This window comes from Somniosus microcephalus, chromosome 9 (assembly GCF_052327205.1).
Source record: "Somniosus microcephalus isolate GS21.2 chromosome 9, FLI_Smic_1.0, whole genome shotgun sequence".
Classification (NCBI taxonomy): Eukaryota; Metazoa; Chordata; class Chondrichthyes; order Squaliformes; family Somniosidae; genus Somniosus; species Somniosus microcephalus.
In genome coordinates, this window is record NC_140995.1 from 60695204 (window position 1) to 60721109 (window position 25906).

A 25906-nucleotide genomic window follows, 5' to 3' on the forward strand; every position below is an offset into this window, starting at 1 on the left:
AATTTCATAGATTCCAAAATGCTTCCCGCGGATTGGAAGGTAGCAAATGTAACCCCACTATTTAAGAAAGGAGGGAGAGAGAAAACGGGGAACTACAAACCAGTTAGCCTGACATCAGTGGTAGGGAAAATGCTAGAATCTATTATTAAGGACGTGGTAACAGGGCACTTAGAAAATAATAATAGGATTGGACAGAGTCAACACGGATTTATGAAAGGGAAATAGTGTTTGACAAATCTGTTCGAGTTTTTTGAGGTTGTAACTAGCAGAATAGATAAGGGGGAACCAGTGGATGTGGTGTATTTGGATTTTCAGAAGGCATTCAATAAGGTGCCACACAAGAGGCTTGATGTAAGAAAAAGGAGGCTTACCATCAAGTAACTTTAAAGTAAGCTTTAAGTAACTTATAAACACACTATATACAAGAGAGGTCTTTACCATGCCTCTGGTAGAAGCCTCTTACAATATTGAACAGACCAGTATTTATACCAGTCCAACAGGAAGTGACACATGACAGGAAGTGAGGTATGTACACAGTTCATAGTTCACAGGAAGTGATGACATAACTTCCCGGAAGTTATTATTTTTATCACATTCTTCCCTCCTGCAGGTTTAGGAGGCTGTGGTCTACCTTTTGGTCCGCAGCCGCCGAACAAGGAAGAGTCGCACCCGTTTGGATTCCCGTCGTAGAGGGTCGCTGGTCCGCTTACATGCGGTTGGCCATTGGCCAGAGTCCGTGTGGCCTGGATTGCCCTGTGAAGGGTCGGGGAGATCATGGCTTCGAGTACGAGCCCCAATAGGTTCAAAGTCAGACTGCCTCTGTTCAGAGGGAGGTGCAGAGCTGGTCTGTGGCAGACCAGTACTTTCATGCGTGGTACTGGGAGGGTCGCAACCTTGAGCACGGGGTTCTACCGGCACCAAGCTAGTTGGTGTCCGATCAGGATCCTGGAGAGGGGTACCCGATAGGTCCCAAGAGTTTCCTGGTGAAATGCCATCACCCGATGTCCCACTAGGTCCTGGTGGGCAGGGAGCCAGATCCCGTAATGATACGGTAGATTCTCGGCCGTCGGAATATCGTATGTTTGCATAGGTGGGGTTGGCATCGGTTAGTTCGACCTCGTCTACAAGAGGGTCATTTTTAGACGTCCGAACGTATCTTCGGAGTAATACAGGTCCAGGAGTAGTTAGCCATGACGGGAGTGATGTCCCATGAGATGAGCGACGCTGGAATCCAAAGAACCGCTCATGAGGTGTAGTATTTGTGGCTGTAGAAAGCAGGGACCGTATAGAGTGCAATGCATCCGGAAGCACTGTTTCCCATTGCTGGTCTGGTAGGCCCCGAGATCTTAAAGCGAGATGTACGGAATTCCAGATGATACCGTTATACCTCTCTACCTGCCCATTTCCGATGGGATGGTATGGTGTTGTTTTGCTTGTAGCAATTCCCCGTTCTGAGAGGTAGTCCTTGAGTTCCCTTGACATAAAGGATGGACCCCGATCTGAGTGAATATAAGCCGGCATGCCACAGAGAGAAAATACCTGCTCAAGGCAACAGATTACTGTGGACGCCAGCATATTGGAGCAGGGGAAGGCAAATGGAAAACGTGAATATTCGTCGATCATGGCGAGCAAATATGTGTTCCGAGTTGAAGAGGGCACTGGGCCCTTAAAATCGATGCTAAGTCGTTGCATCGGTTGGGTTGCATGTATGAGTATACCATCTGAGGGGCGGAAGAACTGAGGTTTTAATTCCGCACAAAGCCGGCATTCTGAGCATATTTTCTTTACATCTCCAGTGGAAAAAGGGAGATTCCGTGATCGTACGAAATGTAGCATGCGCGTAACGCCAGGATGGCACAAACCATTGTGGACATCCATGAGGGTGGAGGATGACATAGTGGAGCAGAATGCCCGTGTGAGGGTGTCCGGGGCCACATTCTCCTTGCCAGGCCGATAGAAAATGGTATAACCAAAAGAGGCCAGTTCCATCCTCCAAAGTTGTATTTTATTATTCTTAATTTTGGTTCGTTTTCGATTATCGAGCATGAAGGCGACTGATCGTTGGTCCGTGATCAATGTAAAGTGCTGGCGAGCTAGAAAATGGTTCCACTTCCGTACTGCCTCTATGATGGCTGTGGCTTCTTTCTCAACCGGAGGATAATGTAGCTCGGCACCTTGTAAGGTCCTGGACATAAATGCTACAGGACGACCTTCCTGATTCAGAGTAGCCGAGATCGCCACCTCCGAGGCATCACATTCAACCACGAAAGGGAGATTCTCATCAATGGAGTGAAGAGCCGCTTTCTCCAACTGTTTTTTGAGAAGGTTAAAGGCTGCAACAGCCGCTGTTCCCAGTGGAAATGATCTAGCATGCAGCAAGGGTTGGATTTTGTCCGAAAAATGAGGAATCCATTTAGCGTAGTATGCAAACAGACCGAGAGCCCGACGTAAAGAAGCCGGATTCTTAGGTGACGGGAGCTCTTGGAGCGGGCGAAGTCTTTCTGGGTCTGGCTTAATGATACCATTGCCTACGCAGTAGCCAAGGATGTTGATGGTCGGTTGCGACTCAACAGATTTGGATTCATTCAGGGTCAAATTACGGCGATGGAGGGCATCCCGAAATTTTTGGAGGTTGGAGTCGTGTTCCTGTTGATCGTGACCTGCAATGGTAATGTTATCAAGATAGGGAAAAGTGTCCCTTAGGTTTTCCTGCTTAACCAGGCCATCCATCGCCCGTTGAAAGACAGCCACTCCATTAGTAACCCCGAATGGGAGGCGACGAAATTGGTACAGCCGTCCATTAGCCTCAAAGGCTGTGTACTGCTTATCTGAGACCTTCAAGGGTAACTGATGATAGGCACTTTTTAAATCGTAAGTTGAGAACACTTTGTATTCGGCCAGTTTATTAACCATATCATCAATGCGTGGCAATGGGTAGGCGTCCAAGTCGGTATATTGATTGATGGTTTGTGAATAATCGATGCATAGTCGCTGTTTGTGAGGTTTTAGAGGGCTCTTGACAATGACGACTTGAGCCCGCCAGGGCGACGAACATGGTTCAATGATATCCTCTGCTAGAAGTCGAGAGATTTCAGCCGCAATAAAAGATTGGTCTTCCTGATTAAAGCGCCGCGATTTCGTTATTATCGGTTGGCATTGAGGCGGAATACTGGCAAATAATGAGGGTTCATCAAGTGAAGCTGCTGATAATGCACAAAATGGTAATTTAGACGGTATATTAGAAATAGTAAGTCCGGGTTTGGATCCACCAAACTCAATGGTGAGTTTCTTATGCTGTTTTTGGAAGTCCAGTCCTAAGAGGAGATCACTACATAAGTCCTTGAGCACCGAAAGTCGGGTGGAGGGATACATACGACCATGAAGTGTCATATCAACAACACAAAAGCCGGAGATTCTGGTATTAAGTGATGACTGGGCCATCGCAATTGCCTGGTCCGATGGGAAGACATGTAGTTTCAATTTCGCAACAATCTGTTCCTTAATGAAACTATCAGTACTTCCTGAGTCAATTAAGGCATCTAAGGTATGCCCTTTAATTGAAATTTTTGTGGCAGCATGAGACAGGTTCTGTGGGCAAGCAGCTGTAATTGGTGTCGTTGCACAGAGAGTGGCTAAAACTCTCGGTGTGCTTCTTCGGGAGAGAGCTCGAGAGGAAGCTTGATAGGTCCTAGCTGGAGCATCTTGATAGGCCCTAATTGGGGCAGTTCGGTAGGCCTTAGCTGGATTGGCCCTCGTAGAGGCCCTTGATAGGCAAACTTTAGCAAAGTGTCCTTTTTTCCCGCAATAACTGCAGATTGCATTGCGAGCAGGGCAGGTTTTCCTAGGGTGAAAAGCATCTCCACAAAAGAAGCATTCCTTCCTAGATTGCCAAGAGGCTGCTAAAGTGGGGTCGTCCTCCTCTTCTTCATCAGAATTATCAGAATTAGATTCCCCCATGATAGGGTTCACCTGAGACCGCTTGAATTGTCTGGTTGCAGCTACAGCAGCAGATCGAGATCTGGGCAGCTGATAGAGGTCTGCATTTCTCTTTGCCAAATCCAGTGAACAAGCTAGGTCAAAAGCTTTTTGTAGCTCAAGTGTTTTACTTTCTAGTAGACGCTGGCGTATAAATGGAGAGGCAATCCCGCAGATGAAAGCATCACGAATCATTTCTTGGCGGTACAGCTCAGCTGAGGCTGCCTGAAAGTTACAATCTACGCTGAGCCTGCGAAGTTCTTGCAGGAATTCATCAATTGATTCCCCTGGCCCTTGTCGGGCTGTGGCCAGTAGATGTCTAGCATAGACCTCATTAGGGGTCTTGGCATACAGTTTCTTAAGTGCCCGAATCACCTCATCGTAATTATCCCATTCATCAACATATTCGAACACTTTTGGGGTCACATAATTGATAAGTATCTTCAATCTAGCAGGAGCATCCGCTTCACATTCATCCAGAAAATTCTCAAAAGTACGGTACCAATGCTTCCATACCCTGCCAGCTGCTGGTGCATTCGGGTCCAAGTCCAGACGAATAGGTCTAAGGATTTTCTCCATGATGGGTGGTTCCCTGGATCCTTAATTCCGAGTTTGTCCGAAGGTCTAGTATTCGTGAGTGTAAATACTAAGTTACTTAAATTGATGTAAGAAAAAGGAGGCTTACCATCAAGTAACTTTAAAGTAAGCTTTAAGTAACTTATAAACACACTATATACAAGAGAGGTCTTTACCATGCCTCTGGTAGAAGCCTCTTACAATACTGAACAGACCAGTATTTATACCAGTCCAACAGGAAGTGACACATGACAGGAAGTGAGGTATGTACACAGTTCATAGTTCATAGTTCACAGTTCACAGGAAGTGATGACATAACTTCCCGGAAGTTATTATTTTTATCACAAGGCTATTAAACAAAATTAGGGCTCATGGAATTGGGGGTAATGTACCAGCATGGATTGAGGATTGGTTAACAGAGAGAAAACAGAGAGTAGGAATAAACGGGTCATTTTCGGGTTGGCAGGCTATAACTAGTGGGGTACCGCAAGGATCAGTGCTTGGGCCTCAGCTATTCATAATTGTGTACAAGGATACCCGTGTCCCTCTGAACACCAACGTTTCAGGAAAGAGTAAATTTAAAAGCAGTCAAGGCTCTAGAGCAGAGTAGAGTTTTGGGTAAAAATAAGCAGAGTGGGTCAGGAAGGGACAGAGAGCGTAACAGAGGTAATACGGCATCAGTGGCTAAGGTGACATCAGGGAAAAATAGAAATAAGTCAAAGCTAAAGGCACTATATCTAAATGCGCAAAGCATTCGCAACAAAATAGATGAAATAATAGCACAGATAGAAATGAACAGGTTTGATCTAATAGCCATTTTTACCCAAAACTCTACTCTGCTCTAGAGCCTTGACATTTCTCACTGCTTTTAAATTTACTCTTTCCTCAATCCTCCCGCCCCCACTTCATTAGTTTAAATCCCTGTCTACTGCCTTAGTTATTCGGTTTGCCAGGACACTGGACCCAGCCCGGCTTAAGTTGAGCCCGTCCCAACGGAACAGCTCCCTCTTTCCCCAGTACTGGTGCCAGTGCCCCATGAAACAAAACCCCTTCCTCCCACACCACTCTGAGCCACGCATAGAAATCTCTAATCTGTTTGTCCCTATGCCAATTTGCGTGTGGCTCAGGTAACAATCCGAGATTATTACCTTTTTCAGGTTCCGTTTTTTAATTCGGATCCTAGCTCCTCAAACTCCCTCAGCAGAACCTCATTTCTAGTTCCACCTATGTTCAGACGGGGAGAGGGAGACGGGGAGAGGGAGAGGGAGACGGGGACGAGAGAAGGTCAGGAACTCGGTGGGGGGGCGGGGTAAAGAGTACGGAGAGCACAGTGGGGATGGCGGAAGAATGTGATCCAGATCTGTATATCTGTCTGTCCGCTATACACTCAAAAGTTATAGAGCGTACCTACACATATGTTACATCAAAAGAAAGCTTATGATTAGGGGAGTCTCATAGGCGTATTTACTTTTTGGTCAGACAAAAATTGTTAGGACAGTATACAAAAAACGTTCAAAAATCCGCTCATTAGCGGTTGACCAATCCTACCGCTCATTAGCATTGAGTGACGTGATGGTTGACCAATCCTACAGTTCAGTGACCTGATGGTTGACCAATCGGTGCGTCACGGGGGCGTTTCATTCCATGTGTGGGCAGGACCTAATCCTGCAGCCTCCCGAAACATAGCCGCCATTTTTTTCACTGCTTTTACTCAACAGTGAGCGGGGCAGCTGCAGCGGCCCGCCGGAGCAGGAGGTGAGTTGGGGTCACTCGGGCCGGGCCTGACAACTGCTCGGCCCGAGACACACAGCGGGGGAGCGGCAGCGGCCAGCCGTCAACCGCGTGGCCCTGTAAACTGCCGTTTTACAAAAAAGCCTTGCCAATGCCGGGCCCCCCCAGCTTACCCAATAAACCAGCTAACAATCCATGACCCATACACAATGCCCCAGCTATGGCAGGTTGGGGGGAGAAGGTCATGAATCTGTGGAGGAGGAACTTGGGCAGGCGGCGAAGGTCAGGAACCCGGCGGGTGGGGAGGGAGAAGGTCAGGGTGGGAGGGAGGAGGTCAAGAACTCAGGTGGGTGGGAGGAGGTCAGAATCCTGGGCGGGGGGGAGGTCAGGAAGTTGGGGTGTGGGGAAGGTCAGGCCCTTGGGTGGTGGGAGAATATCAGAAACTTGGGGGAGACAGTCAGGAACTTGGGCGGGGGGGGGGGAGTAGGTCAGGAACTTGGGCGGGGGGAGGGGAGTAGGTCAGGAACTTGGGCAGTGGGGGCAGGAACTTGTTTTGGGGGGGGGTGGGAGAAGGTCTTAACCCACGAGGGTGAGCCCTGTCTCTTCCAAATTAGCTCTGTTCTGTCTGGAGTAGGCAGTCAGAATGGCTCGAATTACACTTTGCAAAGTAACTGATTATGTAGGCAGGGAGGATCTAATTACACATTCTAGAGAAATTGCTGGGTGTGTCTTGTCCTCCAAGGGGACCAATCAGCAATCAGGACTTGTCATCCAAGTGGACCAATCAGAGCTTTAGGTGTTGCAAATAAACACATCCTAAACAAATACCTAAATGCTTGGAGGTACTTCAAGTTACGTAGCCAGAGGGGAATGATGATCATCGCAACAATTCGGTTGAGGTGTTGTTTAAATATCTTCATTTTAAATATGACATTGATAGCTAGGATGCAGATAACAAACAGCAGGAGAACATACACTGTCCAGTTGTGTAATCTCCTGAAAAACACATGCAAGAGGAGAACATGAATGACAACATTTCATAGCAAGGCATTAATAAGACAAATTGCAATGTAAAACTGATCACTAATTTGAGCCTAGAAATTACGGTTGCCAATATTAGTGGATGAACACTTTTAACCATTTTAACACTTTTGTTCAGCCATTTATTTTAAGTGGATAATGCCTCCCTAAAATAGCAAACAAAGGAATGTCATATGAATACATTGTGTTCATCCGCTAATATCGTCAGCAGTAATTTGTAGACTTTAAGGGACAAATTTTATGAAGCAGAGCCTCACTTGCTGTGAGTGTGAATGGGAGAACTGGGCCAGGAGGCCAGTGTGCCTGATTCACAGCATCCCCATTTTGCAATCACTAAAATATGACTGGAAAATCAGAAGGGTGCTAATTGGACACAATTTTACACACACAATTAACGAACCTGTATTTGCAATGATCGAGGTTCTATGTCGGGACTCTAGCTTCGTAAGTCCCTCTCTTCAAAAAGCATCAGAGCAGATAGTGTTACACTGATGCCATCTGGTGCTTTAAAGCAGAACTACACCACCAGAAAACACTAACAACATAGAAAACATCCCAAGGCACTTCACAGAGGCATAATCAGACAAACATTGACACCGAGCCAACGAAGAAGATATTAAGAGGGGTGACTAAAAACTTGGTCAAAGAGGTGGGTTTTAAGGAGGATCTTAAAAGAGGAGACGGAGGTGGAGAGGTTTAGGGAGGAAATTCTGGAGTGTGGGTTCTAGGCAGCTGAAGGCACAGCCGCCAACGGTGGAGTGAAAAAAGTGGTTGATGCACTCGAGGTCAAAGTTGGAGGAAACCAGAGCTCGCAGAGGGTTGTAGGGCTGAAGAAGGTTACAGAGATGGGGTGGGGGGGGGGACGAGCCCATGGAGGGATTTGAACTTGAGGATGAGAATTTTTAATTTGAGGTGTTACTGGGAGTCAATGTAGATCAGCCAGCACAAGGGTGATGGGTGAAGGGGTCTTGGTGTGGGATAGGATACGGGCAGCAGAGTTTTGAATGAGCTGAAGTTTATGGAGGATGGGAGGCCGGCCAGGAGAGCATTGGAATAATCGAGACCAGAGGTAACAAAGGCATGGGTGAGAATTTCAGCAGCAGATGGGTTGAGGCAGGGGTGGAGATGGGTGATGTTATGAGGATGGAAGTAGGTGGTCTTGGTGATGGTGAGGATATGGAGTCGGAAGCTCAACTTGGGGTCAAATTCGTCACCGAGGTTGCAAAAAGTCTGGTTGAGCTTGAGACAGTGGCCAGGGAGGGGGATGGAATCAGTGGTGAGGGAACAGAGTTCGTGGTGAGGACCGAAGACAATGGATTCTGTCTTTTTAATGTTTATTTGAGGAAATTGTTGCTCATCCAGGATTGGATATCAGACAAGCAGTCTGACAAAACAGGCAGTGAAGGGGTTGATATAGGCGTTGGACAGGTAGAGCTGGGTGTTGTGTACGCGTGGAACCTAACTCATGTCTTCGGATGATGTGGCCTATGGGCAGCATGTAGATGAGGAACAGGAAGTTGCAAAGGATAGACCTTTGGGAGACTCTAAAGTTAACGGTGCAAGGGGCAGAAAGAGAAGCCACTGTTGGAGATGCTCTGGCTACGATTTGATATGCAAGAGTGGTACCAAGTGAGGGAATTCTCTCTAAGCTGGATGGTGCAGGAGAGGTCGTGGAGGAGGATAGTTTGGTCAACCGTGGCAAATGCTGCAGAGAGGTCAAAATGGCTTTGGTTTTTCTGAGTTAATTTTGACTCATTCAGTTCTTACTATCAGGTAGGTAGTTGGAGAGAGTGGCAACAGTCCTGGGGTCAATGGCGAAGGTAAAGAGGGACTGCTGCTTGTCGTTGGTTGACCCCATACTTACAGGCAAATCTTTAGGAAAAGTTTATCAAATAATGTCACGGCAACATTCAGCAAACATACTACAAAACTGTTGAAAATTACAGAAAAGAAGTCCAAATATCTTCATAGAGTAGCCAACTTTCAAAGAATACCAGCCTCTGAATTTTCTGCTACACAGCAAAATAACTGCTATAATTTTTATGACTAATCCTTTTGCCTCCCCTCTGCCCCATATAACTATTCTGAAAACAAGATGATAGGCAAGCATACATGCTTCTGGCAATCCCACTCTAAACAACTGAGTGGAGATGTGCAAGAGCTACATAAGTTGACGTCCTTCTCTTTGTGAAGGATGCCTCACTTCTGCTATCTCCCTTTAACAACTCAGTTGAGACAGATCTCATTGTGTTGAGGGTGCATCTGCAAAACTTGTCCCAAACACACCACACCACCAAATTATCCCATCACTTTCCTAATGCAATCTGATTTACAGCATGCATAATAAATTGGCTACTAATTCCTACAAGTGTGAGAACTGACCAGTAAGTTAGGTGATAACAGGGTTTCATTTTAGTCAGTCTTTTCAGCTTGTTCTTCAGAAAAGCTTCCTCCTAAGGAGAAAAATTATATCTATAGAAAAAGACTAATATCATGAAACCTTTTTAGAACTAGTTAACCAAATTCTTTGAACTCTGATAGGGCACATACTTATGTTAAGTCTTTTGACAAGCCTTCTGATTTAGCTGTTTAAAGCTAAGAAAATGACTGCAAAAGGGGATATGTAGGGAGGGATCACCCTCGGATCATTTGACTAGCTATGGACAGTAAAGCAATTGTTTGATAGAAATTACTACAGTTACCTGTAACTACAACATGCATTGTTGGAGGTAATCAGTCCAAGATTTCCTATTTTCACAGTTCCACCATGTTTTCTAGACAAGAACCAGGATAATAGACATCTTCAAAATTTTATAAGCGTATATGCAGGTCTTTAACGCATGTGAATACCTGAAGCATTCACAATTGTTAAAAATGGTCTGGTAAAAAGATCTGACTGTCCATGGAGAGATGGATTCACACCAATCCAATTCAAAACTTCCCAATTCAAAACTTCCCAATCAACTGTCTTGAGTCTGTTATAAATATATGTGACAGGTCTCTTAAATTAGATTAAGCATGCACGTGCTAGGGCATTGCCCCAACTTTAAGTGATATCCCCCAAAATCACGGATATTCCCATTGAATAAGAACTTATTTTTTTGGGTGTCTCCCTACTGCAACAACAACTTGCATTTATATAGCGCCTTTAACGTAGTAAAACAGCCCAGGCACATCACAGGAGCGTTATCAAACAAAATCATGCACAAATAATTCCCAGGTTCTTTGAGCTTGCCAGTCAGCAGTTCCCAAGGAATGTTTTCCTTGTAACTGCACATTTTTCTTTGCTCTTTTCTGTGCCCCTAGTGAACTGCGCTGGGGAGGGGCAAACACACCACAAAGTGCTCGCAGCTGTTGAGGGAGCCAACAGAAGCTCCCCGTCATGCCCCATTCCTTAACTGCATAATGTTCGCCGAGCCCTTGTTAAACACAGTGTGACTGCCACAGCAGCACTGCATGCCTGTGCACTGACTCACTGGACCACGCATAGGTGGATCTCAGCCCAATTAACTGGGGAGTTGCAGAGTTGCAATCATTGGGATATATGCCATTCAGCCCCTCGGGCCTGTTTCACCAATCAGTTAGATCATGGCTGATCTGTATCTTAACTCCATTTACCCGCCTTGGTTCCGTAACCCTTAATACCCTTGCCTAACAAAAATCTATCAATCTCAGTTTTGACATTTTCAACTGACCATCAGCCTCAACAGCTTTTTTTTGGGGGCCGGGGAAAGAGTTCCTGATTTCCACTACCCTTTGTGTGAAGAAGTGTTCCTGATGTCACCGCTGTATGGCCTAGCTATAATTTTAAGGTTATGCCCCCTTATTTTGGACACCCCTACCAGAGGAAATAGTTTCTCTCTATCTAACTATTTTGTTACTAGTGTGAGGCCAGAAATGAGGATGAGAATTTTAAATTTGAGGCGCTATGGGCTCAAGAACACAAGCAGGTCAACGAACATAGTGTAATAAGTGAGCAGGACTTGGGTACAGGATAGGATACAGACAGCAGAGGTTTGGATGAGCTGAAGTTTAGGGCGAGTGGAGGATAGCAGGCCAGTCAGGAAAGCAATGGAGTAATTGAATCTGGAGGTGACAAGCATGAGTGAGGGTTTCAATAACTGAGGTGTGGTGGAGACGGGTGATGTTACAGAAGTGATACCAAATTGGGGGGATAGTCAATACTGAGGAGGACTGCAACAAATTACAAAAAGACATTAAGAAACCTGTAGAATCAGCATATAATTGGCAAATGAATTTCAACACAGATAAATGTGTGAGGTATTACATTTTGGTAAGAAAAATAAGGAGGTCACATATTACTTGGAAAATAAAAATCTAAATGGGGTAGAAGAGCAAAGGGATCTCTGAGTACAAATCACTAATAGTGACAGAGGTTAACAAGGCCATAAAAAGAGCAAACCAAGCACTGGGGTTTATTTCTAGAGGGATAGAGTTGAGAAGTTATACTAAACTTGTATCTACCTTGGAGTACTGTTTACAATTCTGGTCGCCATATTATAAAAAGGATATAGAGGAACTGGAGAGGGTGCAGAAAAGATTTACAAGTATGACCAGAAATGCGAGGTTATACCTATCAGGAAAGAATGAACAGGCTGGGTCTCTTTTCTCTTGAAAAGAGAAGGCTGAGGGGTGACCTAATAGAGGTCTTTAAAATTATGAAATGTTTTGATAGAGTAGACACAGAGAGTGTTTTCACTTGTGGGGAAGAGCAAAACTGGAGGCCATCAATATAAGATAGTCACCAAGAAATCCAATAGGGAGTTCAGAATAAACTTCTTTATCCAGAGTGGTGAGAATGTAGCACTCGCTGTCACACGGAGTGGTTGAAGCGAATAGTATAGATGCATTTAAGGGGAGGCTAGATAAGCATATGAAGGACAAGGGAATAGAAGATTATGCTGATAGTTAGATGAGGAAAGACTAGAGGAGGCTCGAAAGTAACATAAACGCCAGCATGGACTGGTTGGGCCGAATGGCCATTTTCTGTGCTGCATCCTATGTAAGTGAAAGAAGGCAGTCTTTGTGATGGACAGGATATGGGGTTGGAAGCTCAGGCCCGGGTCGAACAATCTGGTTGAACATGAGACAATGCCCAAGGAGAGGGTTGGAGTCGATGGTGAGGGTGTGTTTGTGGCAGTTGACACAGACAATGGCTTTGGTTTTTCAAATGTTTAGCTGGAGCTGGAGGAAGTTACAGCTCATGCAAGATTTGGATGTCGAACAAGAAGTCTGACAGCACAAATGCAGTGGAGAGTTAGAGCAGGGTGTCAACGGTATACCCATGGAAGCTAAACCTCATGTCTGCCATGGATGTTGCCAAGGGGCAGCTGTACTTGAGGAAGCAGGGGTGGGGGGGCCAAGAATTAATCCTAAGGTGTGGGGGCAGGAGGAGAAGCTATTGCTCGAGATACTCTGGCTGTGATTGGATGGGTAAGCGTGGAACCAATCGAGGGCAGTCCCATGAAGCTGGACAGTGGAGGAGAGACACTGGAGGAGAATAGTGTGATCAATTGTGTTGAAGGCTGTAGAGCGTTCAAGGAGGATGAGGAAGGACAATGCACCATGGTAACTGTTACAGAAAATGTTGTTTGTGTCTTTGATTCTGTTGTTTTTAGTGAAGGTCAGTAAACAGGAGGCAGATCTCAGTAGGGCATGTGGAGCAGCAGCAGCTGAAAACTCAAAATTTAAGAGGAAATCTACGCAAGATAAGGGCTCATGGAGTTGGGGTTAATATATCAGCATGGATAGAGGATTGGTTAATGGACTGAAAACAGAGAGTAGGGATAAACAGGTCATTTTCTGGTTGGCAGGTTGTAACTAGTGGAGTGCCACAAAGATCAGTGCTTGGGCCTCAGCTATTTACAATCTATATTAATGACTTAGATGAAGGGACTGAGTGTAATGTATTCAAGTTTGCTGACGGTACAAAGCTAGGTGGGAAAGTAAGCTGTGAGGAGGACAGAAAGAGCCTGCAAAGGGATATAGACAGGTTCAGTGAGCGGGCAATAAGATGGAGTATAAGGTGGGGAAATGTGACGTTATTCACTTTGGTAGGAAGAATAGAAAAACAGAATATTTTTTAAATGGTGAGAAACTATTAAATGCTGGTGTTCAGAGAGATTTTAGCATGTTTAGAAAGTTAGCATGCAGGTACAGCAAACATTTAGGAAGGAAAATGGCATGTTGGCCTTTATTGCAAGGGGGTTGGAGTACAAGAGTAAGGAAGTCTTGCTACAATTGTATAGGGCTTTGCTGAACCCACACCTGGAGTACTGTGCATAGTTTTGGTCTCCTTATCTGAGGAAGGACTTGCCTTAGAGGCAGTGCAACTAAGGTTCACTAGAATGATCCCTAGGATGAGAGGGTTGTCCTATGAGGAGAGATTGAGTAGATTGGGCCTATACTCTGTGGCGTTTAGAAGAATGAGAGGTGATCTCATTGAAACATATACATTTCTGAGGGGGATTGACAGAGTTCGCGGCGGGGTTTGCTAGTGCTGTTGGGGAGGGTTTAAACTAGCTTGGCAGGGGGATGGGAAACTGAGAGTGGATTCAGAAGGGAGAGAAGCAAAGCTGGAAATGGAAGGCAGAAAATTAGTAAGTGAGTTTTGAAGGCAGAGGAAACAAAGGCTAGAAAATGGACAAGGGAGTTTGGCAGTGCTTAAATGGTGTATACTTCAATGCAAGGAGTCTAGGGAATAAAGCAGATGAGTTGAGGACACAGATAAACACGTGGGAGTATGAAACATAGAAACATAGAAGATAGGAGCAGGAGTAGGCCATTCGGCCCCTCGAGCCTGCTCCGCCATTCAATGAGATCATGGCTGATCATCCAAATTCAGTACCCTGTCCCTGCCTTCTCCCCATATCCCTTGATCCCTTTAGCCTTGGAAAAATATCTAACTCCTTCTTGAATATATTTAATGAATTGGCCTCCACTGCCTTCTGTGGTAGAGAATTCCACAGGTTCACCACTCTCTGGGTGAAGAAATTCCTCCTCATCTCTGTCCTAAATGGCTTATCCCTTATCCTTAGACTGTGACCCCTGGTTCTGGACTCCCCGGCCATTGGGAACATCCTTCCTGCATCTAGTCTGTCTAGTCCTGTTAGAATTTTATAAGTTTCAATGAGATCCCCTCTCATTCTTCTAAACTCCAGCGAGTATAAGCCTAATCGACCCAATCTCCTCATACGTCATTCCTGCCATCCCAGGTATCAGTCTGGTGAATCTTCGCTGCACTCCCTCCATGGCAAGAACATCCTGCCTCAGATAAGGCGACCAAAACTGCACACAATACTCAAGGTGTGGTCTCAACAAGGCCCTGTACAATTGCAGCAAGACATCCTTGTTCCTGTACTCGAACCCTCTTGCTACGAAGGCCAACATACCATTTGCCTTCTTAACCGCCTGCTGCACCTGCATGCTTACCTTTAGCGACTGGTGCACAAGGACACCCAGGTCTCGTTGCGCTTCCCCTTTTCCCAATCTATTGCCGTTCAGATAATCTGCCTTCCTGTTTTTGCCACCAAAGTGGATAACCTCACATTTATCCACATTATACTGCATCTGCCATGCTTCTGCCCAGTCATCCAACCTGTCCAAATCATACTGGAGTTTCTCGGCATCCTCCTCACAGCACACACGCCCACCCAGCTTTGTGTTGTCTGCAAACTTGGAGATATTACATCTAGTTCCCTCGTCTAGATCATTTATATATATTGTGAATAGCTGGGGTCCTAGGACCGATCCCTGCGGTACCCCACTAGTCACTGCCTGCCACTCGGAAAAAGAGCCGTTTATTCCAACTCTTTGCTTCCTGTCTGCCAACCAGTTCCCTATCCAAGTCAGTACCTTGCCCCCAATCCCATGTGCCTTAACTTTACACGCTAATCTCTTATACGGGACCTTATCGAAAGCCTTCTGAAAGTCCAAATACACCACATCCACTGGTTCTCCCTTATCTATTCTACCAGTTACATCCTCAAAAAATTCCAGTAGATTAGTCAAGCACGATTTACCTTTTGTAAATCCATGTTGACTTTGTCCGATCCTGTCACTGTTTTCCAAGTGCTCTGCTATTACATCTTTTATAATGGACTCTAGCATTTTCCCCACTACCGATGTCAGGCTTACCGGTCTATATTTCCCCGTTTTCTCTCTACCACCTTTTTTGAATAGTCGGGTAACATTAGCTACCCTCCAATCCATGGGAACTGTTCCAGAGTCTATCGATATAGCTATTACTGAGACATGGCTGAAAGAAGGGCAGGAATGGCAGCTCAACATTCTTGGTTACAGGGTATTCAGACGAGATAGAGAGGGGGATAAAAAAGGAGCGGGGGTCACAATATTAATTAAAGAATCAATTACAGCTGAGGAGGGAGGATATCTTAGAAGGATCATCAAATGAGGCCATGTGGGTTGAACTGAAAAACAAAAAAGGGGCAATCACACGGCTGGGAGTGTAGGAAAGACCTCCGAACAGTCAGAGGGAGATAGAAGAGCAAACATGTAGGCACATTACTGAGATGTGCAAAAAATAGGGCAATAATAGTAGGGGATTTCAACTTCCCTAATATTAACTGGGATAAAATTAGTGTGAAAGGTATAGAGGAAGCAGAATTCTTAACATGCATTCAGGAGAACCTTTTTAGCCAGTATGTAGCAAGCCCAACAAGAGAGGGGGCGGTTCTGGACCTAGTTTTAGGGAATGAAGCTGGGCAGGTGGAAAGGGTATCAGTGGGAGAGCATATTGGTGGTAGTGATCACAATTCAGTTAGATTTAGGGTAGTTATGGAAAAGGACAACGACGGACCAGGAATAAAAGTTCTCAATTGGGGAAAAGTTAATTTTACTAAGCTGTGAGGTGATTTAGCCAAAGTGGACTGGAGACAGAAACCTGAAGGTAAATCAGTGCCAGAGCAGTGGGAGGCATTTAAGGAGTAGATAGTGAGGGTTCAGACCAAGTATGTTCCCTTAAAGAAAAAGGGTGGGACTAACAAATCTAGAGCTCCCTGGATGTCAAGGGGCATACAGGGTAGGATAAAGAAAAAAAGGGAAGCTTATGGCAGATAGCGAGGACTCAATACTACAGCAAGCCTAGGAGTGTAGAAAGTGCAGAGGTGAAATTAAAAAGGAAATTTGGAAAGCAAAGAGAGGGCATGAAAAAATATTTGTAAGTAAAATCAAGGAAAACCCAAAGATGTTTTATAAATACATTAAGAGCAAGAGGATAACTAAAGTAAGAGTAGGACCTATTAGGGACCATAAAGGTAACCTGTGTGTGGAAGTGGAAGACAGCGGTATGGTTCTTAATGAGTACTTTGCGTCTGTTTTCACAAAAGAGAGGGATGATGCAGACATTGCAATCAGGGAGGAGGAGTATGAAATATTAGATGAAATAAACAGTGAAAGAGGAAGTATTAAGGGGTTCAGCATCTTTGAAAGGGGATAATTCCCCAGGCCCGGATGAAATATATCCCAGACTGTTAAGAGAAGTAAGAGAGGAAATAGCAGAGGCTCTGACCATCATTTTCAAATCTTCTCTGGCTACAGGTGTGGTGACAGAGGACTGGAGGACTGCTAACGTGGTACCCTTGTTTAAAAAGGGAGAACGGGATAGACCGAGTAATTACAGGCCAGTCAGCCTAACCTCGGTGGTGGGAAAATTACTGGAAAAAATTCTAAGGGACAGGATAAATCTTCATTTAGAAAGACACGGATTAATCACGGACAGTCAGCATGGATTTGTTAAGGGAAGTTCGTGTCTGACTAACTTGATTGAATTTTTTGAGGAGGTAACAAGGAGGGTCGATGAGGGTAGTGCGTTTGATGTACTCTACAGGAAACTCTCTCTTAACCAGCACCTAATATCCGGAAATCTCTCTTAACTGGCAAAATTCAGAAGTAGGTTCAGGTAAGTTTTACTATATATTAGTGGCTGTGTAACCGGGGTTCCTGGATCCTGTATCTGTGGCAGTCTGACAATTTAGACACAGTGGAGGGGTCGAGAGAAGAGGTAGTGAAGTAGAGCTGGGTGTCGTCAGCGTACATGTGGAAACCGACGCTGTGTTTTCGGATGATGTCACCAAGTGGCAAAATGTAGATGAGAAATAGGAGGGGGCCAAGGATAGATCCTTGGGGGACACTAGAGGTAACGATGTGGGAGCGGGAAGAGAAGCTGTTGCAGGTGATTCTCTGGTTACGATTAGATAGATAAGAATGGAGCCAGGTGAGTGCAGTCCCACCCAGCTGGACGACGGTGGAGAGGCGTTGGAGAAGGATGGAGTGGTCAACTGTGTCAAAGGCTGCAGACAAGTCAAGAAGGATGAGCAGGGATAGTTTACCTTTGTCACAATCACAAAGGATGTAATTTGTGACTTTGATGAGACCTGTTTCGGTACTGTGGCAAGGGCGGAACCTGTTTGGAGGGATTCAAACATGGAACTGCGGGAAAGATGGGCACGGATTTGGGAGGCAACAACATGTTCAAGGACTTGGGAGAGGAAAAGCAGGTTGGAGATGGGGCGGTAGTTTGCAAGGACAGAGGGATCAAGGTTTGTTTTTTTGAGAGGGGTGATGTCAGCAGATTTGAGAGGGACAGAGTACATATGAGGTAAAAGCAGGAGTAGGCCATACGGCCCCTTGAGCCTGCTCCACCATTCAGTAAGATCATGGCTGATCATCAACCTCAACTCCACTTTCCCGCCTGATCTCCATATCCCTTGATTCCCCTAGAGTCCAAAAATCTATCTATCTCAGCCTTGAATATACTCAAAGACTCAGCATTCACAGCCCTCTGGGGCAAGAATTCCAAAGATTCACAACCCTCTGAGTGAAGAAATTCTTCCTCATCTCAGTCTTAAATGGCCTACCCCTTATCCTAAGACTATGCCCCCTAGTTCTAGACACTCCAGCCAGGGGAAACATTCTCTCAGCATCTACCCTGTCAATCCCCTTCAGAATCTTGTATGTTTCAATGAGATTACCTCTCATTCTTCTAAACTCCAGAGAGTATAGGCCCATTCTACACAATTTCTCATCATAGGACAGCCCTCTCATCCCTGGAATCAATCTAGTTAACCTTCATTGCACCGCCTCCAAGGCAAGTATATCCTTCCTTAGATAAGGAGACCAGAACTGTGCACAGTACTCCAGGTGTGGTCTCACCAAGGCCCTGTACAATTGTAGCAAGACTTCCTTACTCTTATACTCCAACCCCTTGCAATAAAGGCCAACATGCCATTTGCCTTCCTTATTGCTTGCTGTACCTGCATGCTAGCTTTCTGTGTTTCTTGCACGAGGACACCCAAATCTCCCTGAACAGCAACATTTGAAAGTTTCTCACCATTTAAAAAAATATTGGCCTAGAAATTCGGTGGGCTGCGCCACCAGTTAGCACCCAAAGAGGGCACTTAGTGGTTTTGTGCCACTGGCCACGCCTCCTGCGAAATTTAGTGGGGCGCTAATGGCGGCATTAGCCTGTAGCGCTGCGCCGCCACTGATGACGTCATCGGTGTGTGCAGCGCCCCGCTACCGCCCCGATCGCGATATTGGGTCGCGTCCCCCGCTGTAACGCTGGTCGCAATTTGCAACCGGTTCAGGGGGGCCTACATGCGGCAGTAGGTGGCGCTAATTAAAGGGGAGGTGCGGGGCGGCCATTTTTTTTGCTGGCCGCCTGCCAGCACCTCCTCGCGCCGCCGTCCCCGGCCTCCTGAGGCGGCCCCCCCGACCCGGGCAGTGCCGGCTGTGTCCCAAGAGCCCGGCACTTCTCCTCGGTGCCAGGCTCTTTTGCCGGCACTCGCGATCTCTGATCGCGCTGGTGCAGGCCCCTCCCCTTTAAGGAGGGGGGGAAGGCCTGCAGTACCGCAGTGCGCCGTGCTGCGATATTCAGTTGCAGCACTCCAAGAGGGATGCGGGGTGCCTTGAGCAGCGCCCCGCTTCCGTTTGGGGCGCTGAAACTGAATATCGGGCTGGCGCAATCGGCTCCTTCCGGGGCGGAACTTCTGGCGCCCAGGCGAGAAACGGGGCGCCAGTGAATTTCTAGGCCATTATGTTTTTCTATTCTTCCTACCAAAGTGAATAACCTCACATTTCCCTACATTATACTCCATCTGCCACCTTACTGCCCACTCACTTAGTCTATATATATCCCAGTTTCAATTTTTTTATTTGTCACATAACCAAATACAAGTGAAATCCAGTCAGTGAAATGCTTTTTCTTAACGAGCCGAGCGCACCAAGCAGCAAGGATACTTAGCTGCCTGGTACGCACGGAGCCCACAAGGACGGCAGCCATCTTCATCAGCGCCATCGCGATAGGGTCCGCCCTCGCCTCGATCCGCCTTTCCCGCACTCCTGCCCGACGCCGCTCCGTCCTCCTCGTCACCGCGGCCTCCTCCTCCACTGTTGCCGGCTCGGCTCCACGTGTGGTGGCCTGCTTCTCACCCTCTGGCCACCATTCCCGGCTCCCCTCCTCCCAGTCGGACTGCGAGTCGTCGTGGCTGCTGCAGCGTCCCGATGCGCTGCGCTGCCTCCGCCCGACTTGCCGAACACATCCTTCAGTCGCCGCGGCCTCCACCTCACCGTCGCCGGCTCCACGGTCCAACCATCGGGGAACCTGAATATCATCAGCTTCTGAGTCGGGCGGGCAGCACCTCAGTGGACGCCGAACGGAGCGGATTTAGCCGCGCGGGGTGGCAGACTTTGTGTTCTCGCAGCTTACTGTCCCACCTAGCATTGTATCATCAGCAAACTTGGATACATTACACTCGGTCCCTTCATCTAGGTCATTAATATAGATTGTAAATAGCTGAGGCCCCAACACTGATCCTTGCAGCACCCCACTAATTGCAGCCTGCCAACCTGAAAAAGATCCGTTTATCCATACTCTCTGTTTTCTGTCCGTTAACCAATCCTCTATCCATGCTACATTACCCCCAACCCCATGAGCCCTAATCTTTTCTACTAATCTTACATGTGGCACCTTATTGAATGCCTTTTGGAAATCCAAATATATTACATCCACTGGTTCCCCTTCACCTACCCTGCTCGTTACATCCTCAAAAAACAAATAAATTTGTCAAACATGATTTCCCTTTCATAAAACCATGTTGACTCTGCCTAATGTTATGATTTTCTAAGTGACTGGATACCACTTCCTTAACAATGGATTCCAGCATTTTCCTGATGACTGTTGTCAGGCTAACTGGCCTGTAGTTCCCTGTTTTTTCTCTCCCTCCCTTCTTGAATACATTTGTGACCTTCCAATCCACTGGGACCATTCAGGAATCTAGGGAATTTTGGAAGATCAAAACCAATGTATCCACTATCTCTTCAGCAAACTCTTTTAGAACCCTCGGATGTAGGCCGTCAAGTCGAGGGGATTTGTTGGCTTTTTGTCCCATTAGTTTCTCTAGTACTTTTTCTCTACTTATATTAATTACATTAAGTTCCTCACCCTCATTAGAACCTTGGTTCCCCACCATTTTTGGAATGCTTTTTGTGTATTCTATTGTGAAGACAGATTAACGTTTCTGCTATTTCCTTATTCCCCATAAAAATTTCTCCTGTCTCAGTCTCGAAGGGACCAACGTTTACTTTTGCTACTCTTTTCCTTTGAGACCAGAAGGAGCGGACCTGGAGAGAGCACAGCGAGAGCAGAGCAGTTAAAAGGAGCAGTCCCGAGCAGCAGGAGACTGAGACCAGAAGGAGCGAGCCTGGAGGGAGCACAGTGAGAGCGGAGCAGTTAAAAGGAGCAGTCCCGAGCGGTAGGAGCCTGAGACCGGAAGAAGCGGACCTGGAGGGAGCATAGCGAGAGCAGAGCAGTTAAACGGAGCGGCAGCAACTCAACAGAGGCAGTTTTTGAAAAAGTGACGTCAGAGTAAAAAAAAGTGACATTGGCACAAGGGAAGGAGCTGATTGGTGAGTAGCTGGTGAGTGTATTTTATTTAAGTTTAAATGTTTATTTCTGCTAAGTTAGTTAATAGCCTGTTAAATAGAGGGAAAGAGCTGATTGGTGAGTGGCTGGGGAGTGTTCTTTGTTAAGTTTTAAGTTTATTTCTGCTGGGTTAGTTCTTAGTCTATTAAATAGAGGCATGGCAGGGCAGCTCAGTCCCGTGGAGTGCACATCCTGTGCCATGTGGGAAGTCCTGGATGCTTCATGTAGCTTGGACGACCACATGTGCGGGAAGCGTCGCCAGCTACAGCAACTCGAGCTCCGGGTTTCGGAGCTTGAGCGGCGGCTGGAGTCACTGCGGTGCATCTGCGAGGCTGAGAGTTACGTGGATAGCACGTTTCTAGAGGTGGTCACCCCGCAGCTTAAGAGTATGCAGGCAGAGAGGGAATGGATGACCACCAGACAGAAGAGGAGAACCTGGCAGGTAGTGCAGGAGTCCTCAGAGTGCATCGCACTCTCCAACCAGTATTCTGTTCTGAGTACTGATGAAGGCGATGGTTCCTCTGGGGAGTGCAACCAGAGTCAAGTCCATGGCACTATGGGTGGCTTTGCTGCACGGGGGGGAGAAAAAAGAGAAGAGCAATAGTGGTAGGAGATTCGATAGTTAGGGGAGCAGACAGGCGTTTCTGCGGCCGTAGACTTGACTCCACCTCCCTGGTGCTAGGGTCAAGGATGTCACTGAGCGGCTGCAGGGACACACTGAGGGGGGAGGATGAACAGCCAGAGGTAGTTGTCCATATCGGTACCAATGACATAGGCAGAAAGAGGGATGAGGTTCTGCAGGCAGAGCTTAGGGAGCTAGGAGAGAGATTAAAAAGCAGGACCTCAAAGGTAGTAATCTCCGGTTTACTCCCGGTGCCACGTGCTAGTGAGTACAGGAATTGAACAGATGAATGCATGGCTGGAGAGATGGTGCAGGAGGGAGGGCTTTAGATTCCTGAGACATTGGGACCATTTCTGGGGAAGGTGGGACCTGTACAAGCTGTACAGATTACACCTCAACAGAGCCGGGACCAATATTCTCGTGGGGAGCTTTGTTAGTGCTATTGGGGAGGGTTTAAACTAGCTGGGCAGGGGGATGGGCACCAGCATATAGGAGTAGAAATGAGGAATAAGGTGCATAAAAGAGTGAATGTGTTGGATAGTACTAGAGAAGATAGTACTAGAGGCGGTAGTAGTGCCATATTAGATAGGAGCAGACTAAGAAAGACTACGAAAAATTCAAAAATGGGTTTAGAATGCATGTACGTAAACGCACAAAGTGTGCTGAATAAGGTTGGTGAGCTACAAGCACAATTAGCTGTGTGGCAATATGATGTTGTAGCAATAACAGAAACGTGGATTAAAAACAGTGAGGACTGGGTACTTAATATTCAAGGGTACAAGGTGTTCAGAAAAGATAGGGAAGGAAAAAAGGGAGGTGGGGTGGCAGTGCTGATTTAGGGAGACATTGTAGTGTTGGAAAGGGAGGATGCTCTTGAGGGGACAAGGACATAATCCATTTGGTTAGAGTTGAGGAGCAAAAAGGGTATGATCACGCTATTGGGGGTATTCTATAGGCCTCCAAATAGTGAGGGGGTGGTAGAGGAGAAAATCTGCAGGGAAATCAGAGATATGCAAGAGCTAAAGAGTGGTGATATTGGGGGACTTTAATTAATAAAGGGAAAGGAGGGGGTGGAATTTCTGAAATGTGTTCAGGAGAATTTCCTTGACCAATATGTTATTGGCCCAACCAGGAAGGAGGCATTGCTGGATCTGGTGCTGGGGAATGAGGTGGGCCAGGTCGACCAAGTGTCTGTGGAAGAACACTTGGGTATGAGTGATCATCGTATCATAAGATTTAGATTAGCAACGGAGAAGAGCAAGCAACAATCTAGAGTGGAACTTCTAAACTGGAATAGGGCTAACTTCAATGGGATGTGAAAGGACCTAGCCAGGGTAAAATAGAACCAAAGACTGACAGGAAAAACTGTAACGGAACAATGGGTGATCTTTAAGGATAGGATGAGATGTTCCAAGTACAGGCTAGGTACATTCCAACAAGAGGGAAGGGTAAGGGAACCAAAGCAAGGGCTCCTTGAATGACGAGGGAGATAGAGAAGATGATGAAACAAAAAAACAGGGTGTATGATGCATGTCAGGTGAATTCTTCAAGGGAGAACCAGACCAAATACAATAAGTTGAGAGGGGATGTGAAGATGAAAATAAGATTGGCAAAGAGAGAATATGAGAGTAGAATGGCGGTTAACATAAAAGGGAACCCAAAAATCTTCTACCGGCATGTAAACAGTAAGCGGGTAGTAAGAGGCGGGGTGGGGTCTGTTAGAGACAAAGAAGGTGATATATGCTTAGAGGCACAGGGCAAGGCTAGAATACTCAATGAGTACTTTGTATCGGTGTTTACTAAGGAGGTGGATGCTGACAAAATATCGGTAGAAGTGGAAAAGGTAGAAGCAATGGAAGGGGTGAAAATTGATAGACAGGATGTACTAGAAAGGCTGGGTATGCTTAGACTGGACAAGTCGCCTGGTCCAGATGGCTTGAATCCCAGGTTGCTAAGGGAATTGAGGGAGGAGATAGCGGAAGGGCTTGCCATAATTTTCCAATCTTCCCTAGATGCGGGGGAGGTGCCTGACGATTGGAAAGTGGCAAATGTGACACCATTGTTCAAGAAAGGGTGTAAGGACAATCCTAGTAACTACAGGCTGGTCAGTTTAACATCAGTGGTGGATAAAGTTTTAGAAACCATAATCAAGGATAAAATTAACGGGCATTTGGAGAGATTTAAGCTAATTAAGGAGAGCCAACACTGGTTTGTAAAAGGCAGATTGTGTTTGACTAATCTAATTGAATTTTTTGATGAAGTAACAGAGAGGATCGATGAAGGGAATGCAATGGATGTTGTCGACATGGATTTTCGGAAGGCGTTTGACAAAGTACCACATAGAAAGCTGGTTAACAAAATTGAGGCTCATGGAATAGGTGGGTCAGTGGCAGCTTGGATAAGGAATTGGCTTAAGGACAGAAAACAGCGAGTTGTGGTAAATGGCTGTTTTTCAGACTGGAGAATGGTAGACAGTGGTGTTCCCCAAGTGTCAGTGCTGGGGCCACTGCTTTTTTTGATATATGTAAATGACCTGGATATTGGAAATACAGAGTAGAATTTCTAAATTTGCCGATGACACCAAACTTGGGGGTGTGGCAAACAGTGATGATGATATCAATCGACTGCAACAGGACATAGAAAGACTAGCAGAATGGGCAGACAAGTGATAGATAGAATTTAATAGAGAAGTGTGAGGTGATGCATTTTGGCAGAAGGAACAGGGAGAGGTAATATACACTTAATGGCACAGTTTTAAAGTGTGTGCAGGGACAGAGGGACCTGGGAGTTAATGTGCATAGGTCCCTGAAGGTGGCGACATTGAGAGTGGTTAGCAAATGGGATCTTGGGCTTCATAAATAGAGGTATTGAGTACAAAAGTAGAGAAGTTATGCTGAACCTTTATAAAGCGCTGGTTAGGCCATAACTGGAGTATTGCGTCCAGTTCTGGTCACCACACTTTAGGAAGGATGTGAAGGCCCTTGAGAGGGTGCAGAGGAGATTTACCAGAATGGTTCCAGGGATGGGGTATATCTTAGCTACAAGGACAGGTTGGAGAAGCTGGATTTGTTTTCATTAGAGCAAAGGAGGTTGAGGGGTGATTTAATAGAGGTGTACAAGATTATGACGGGTTTGGATAGGCTAGACGGGGAAAGGCTGTTCCCATTAGTTGATGGTACAAGGGCTAGGGGACACAGGTTTAAGGTTTTGGGCAAGAGATACAGGGGGGATGTGAGGAAAAACTTTTTTACGCAGCAAATGATGATGACCTGGAATTCGCTGCCGACAGAAGTGGTGGAAGCGGAGACACTCAATGTTTTCAAGGGGAGACTTGAGGGAAATAAACTTGCAGGGCTACGGGGATAGAGCAGGGGAATGGGACTGACTGGATTGCTCTACAGAGAGCCGGCATGGACTCGATGGGCCGAATGGTCTCCTCCTGTGCCGTTATGACTCTATGACATACTTGTAGAAACTTTTACAATCTGCTTTTATATTTCTTGATAGTTTTCTCTCGTTCTATTTTTTCCCTTTTTATCAATTTTTTGGTCAACCTTTGCTGGTTTCTAAAACTCTCCCAATCCTCAGGCTTACTATTATTCTTTGTAACATTATAAGCTTCTTCTTTCAATCTAATGCTATCCTTAACTTCTTTTGTTAGCCATGGTTGAATCACTCTTCCCGTGGAGTTTTTGTTTCTCAATGGAATGTATTTTTGTTGAGAATTATGAAATATTTAAATGCCAGCCACTGCTTATCTACCGCCATACCTTTTAATCTATTTTTCCAATTTACCTTAGCCAACTCACCCCTCATACCTATGTAATTGGCTTTATTTAAGTTTAAGACTCTAGTTTAGGACTTGGGCAAGTCACTTTCAAAATTAATGTAAAAGTCTATCATATCTGCCCCAGAGGATCCTTGACTATGAGAATGCTAATTAACCCTGTCTCATTACTCAACACAAGATCTAAAATAGCCTGTTCCCTGGTTGGTTC

General features: G+C 46.0%; 1 protein-coding gene across 1 annotated transcript in view; it reads right to left on the bottom strand.

Annotated features, from left to right (window-relative positions):
- The window catches only part of LOC147112415 (uncharacterized), a 164674-nt gene that overhangs the window by 38369 nt on the left and 100399 nt on the right, over nt 1–25906 (bottom strand). The window contains exons 9-10 of the mRNA XM_085998175.1: nt 9706–9776; nt 7111–7278 (exon numbers count right to left, since the gene is read on the bottom strand). Of these exons, the coding sequence (XP_085854301.1) occupies nt 7111–7278; nt 9706–9776 (239 nt within the window). The remainder of the gene's footprint in view (nt 1–7110; nt 7279–9705; nt 9777–25906) is intronic.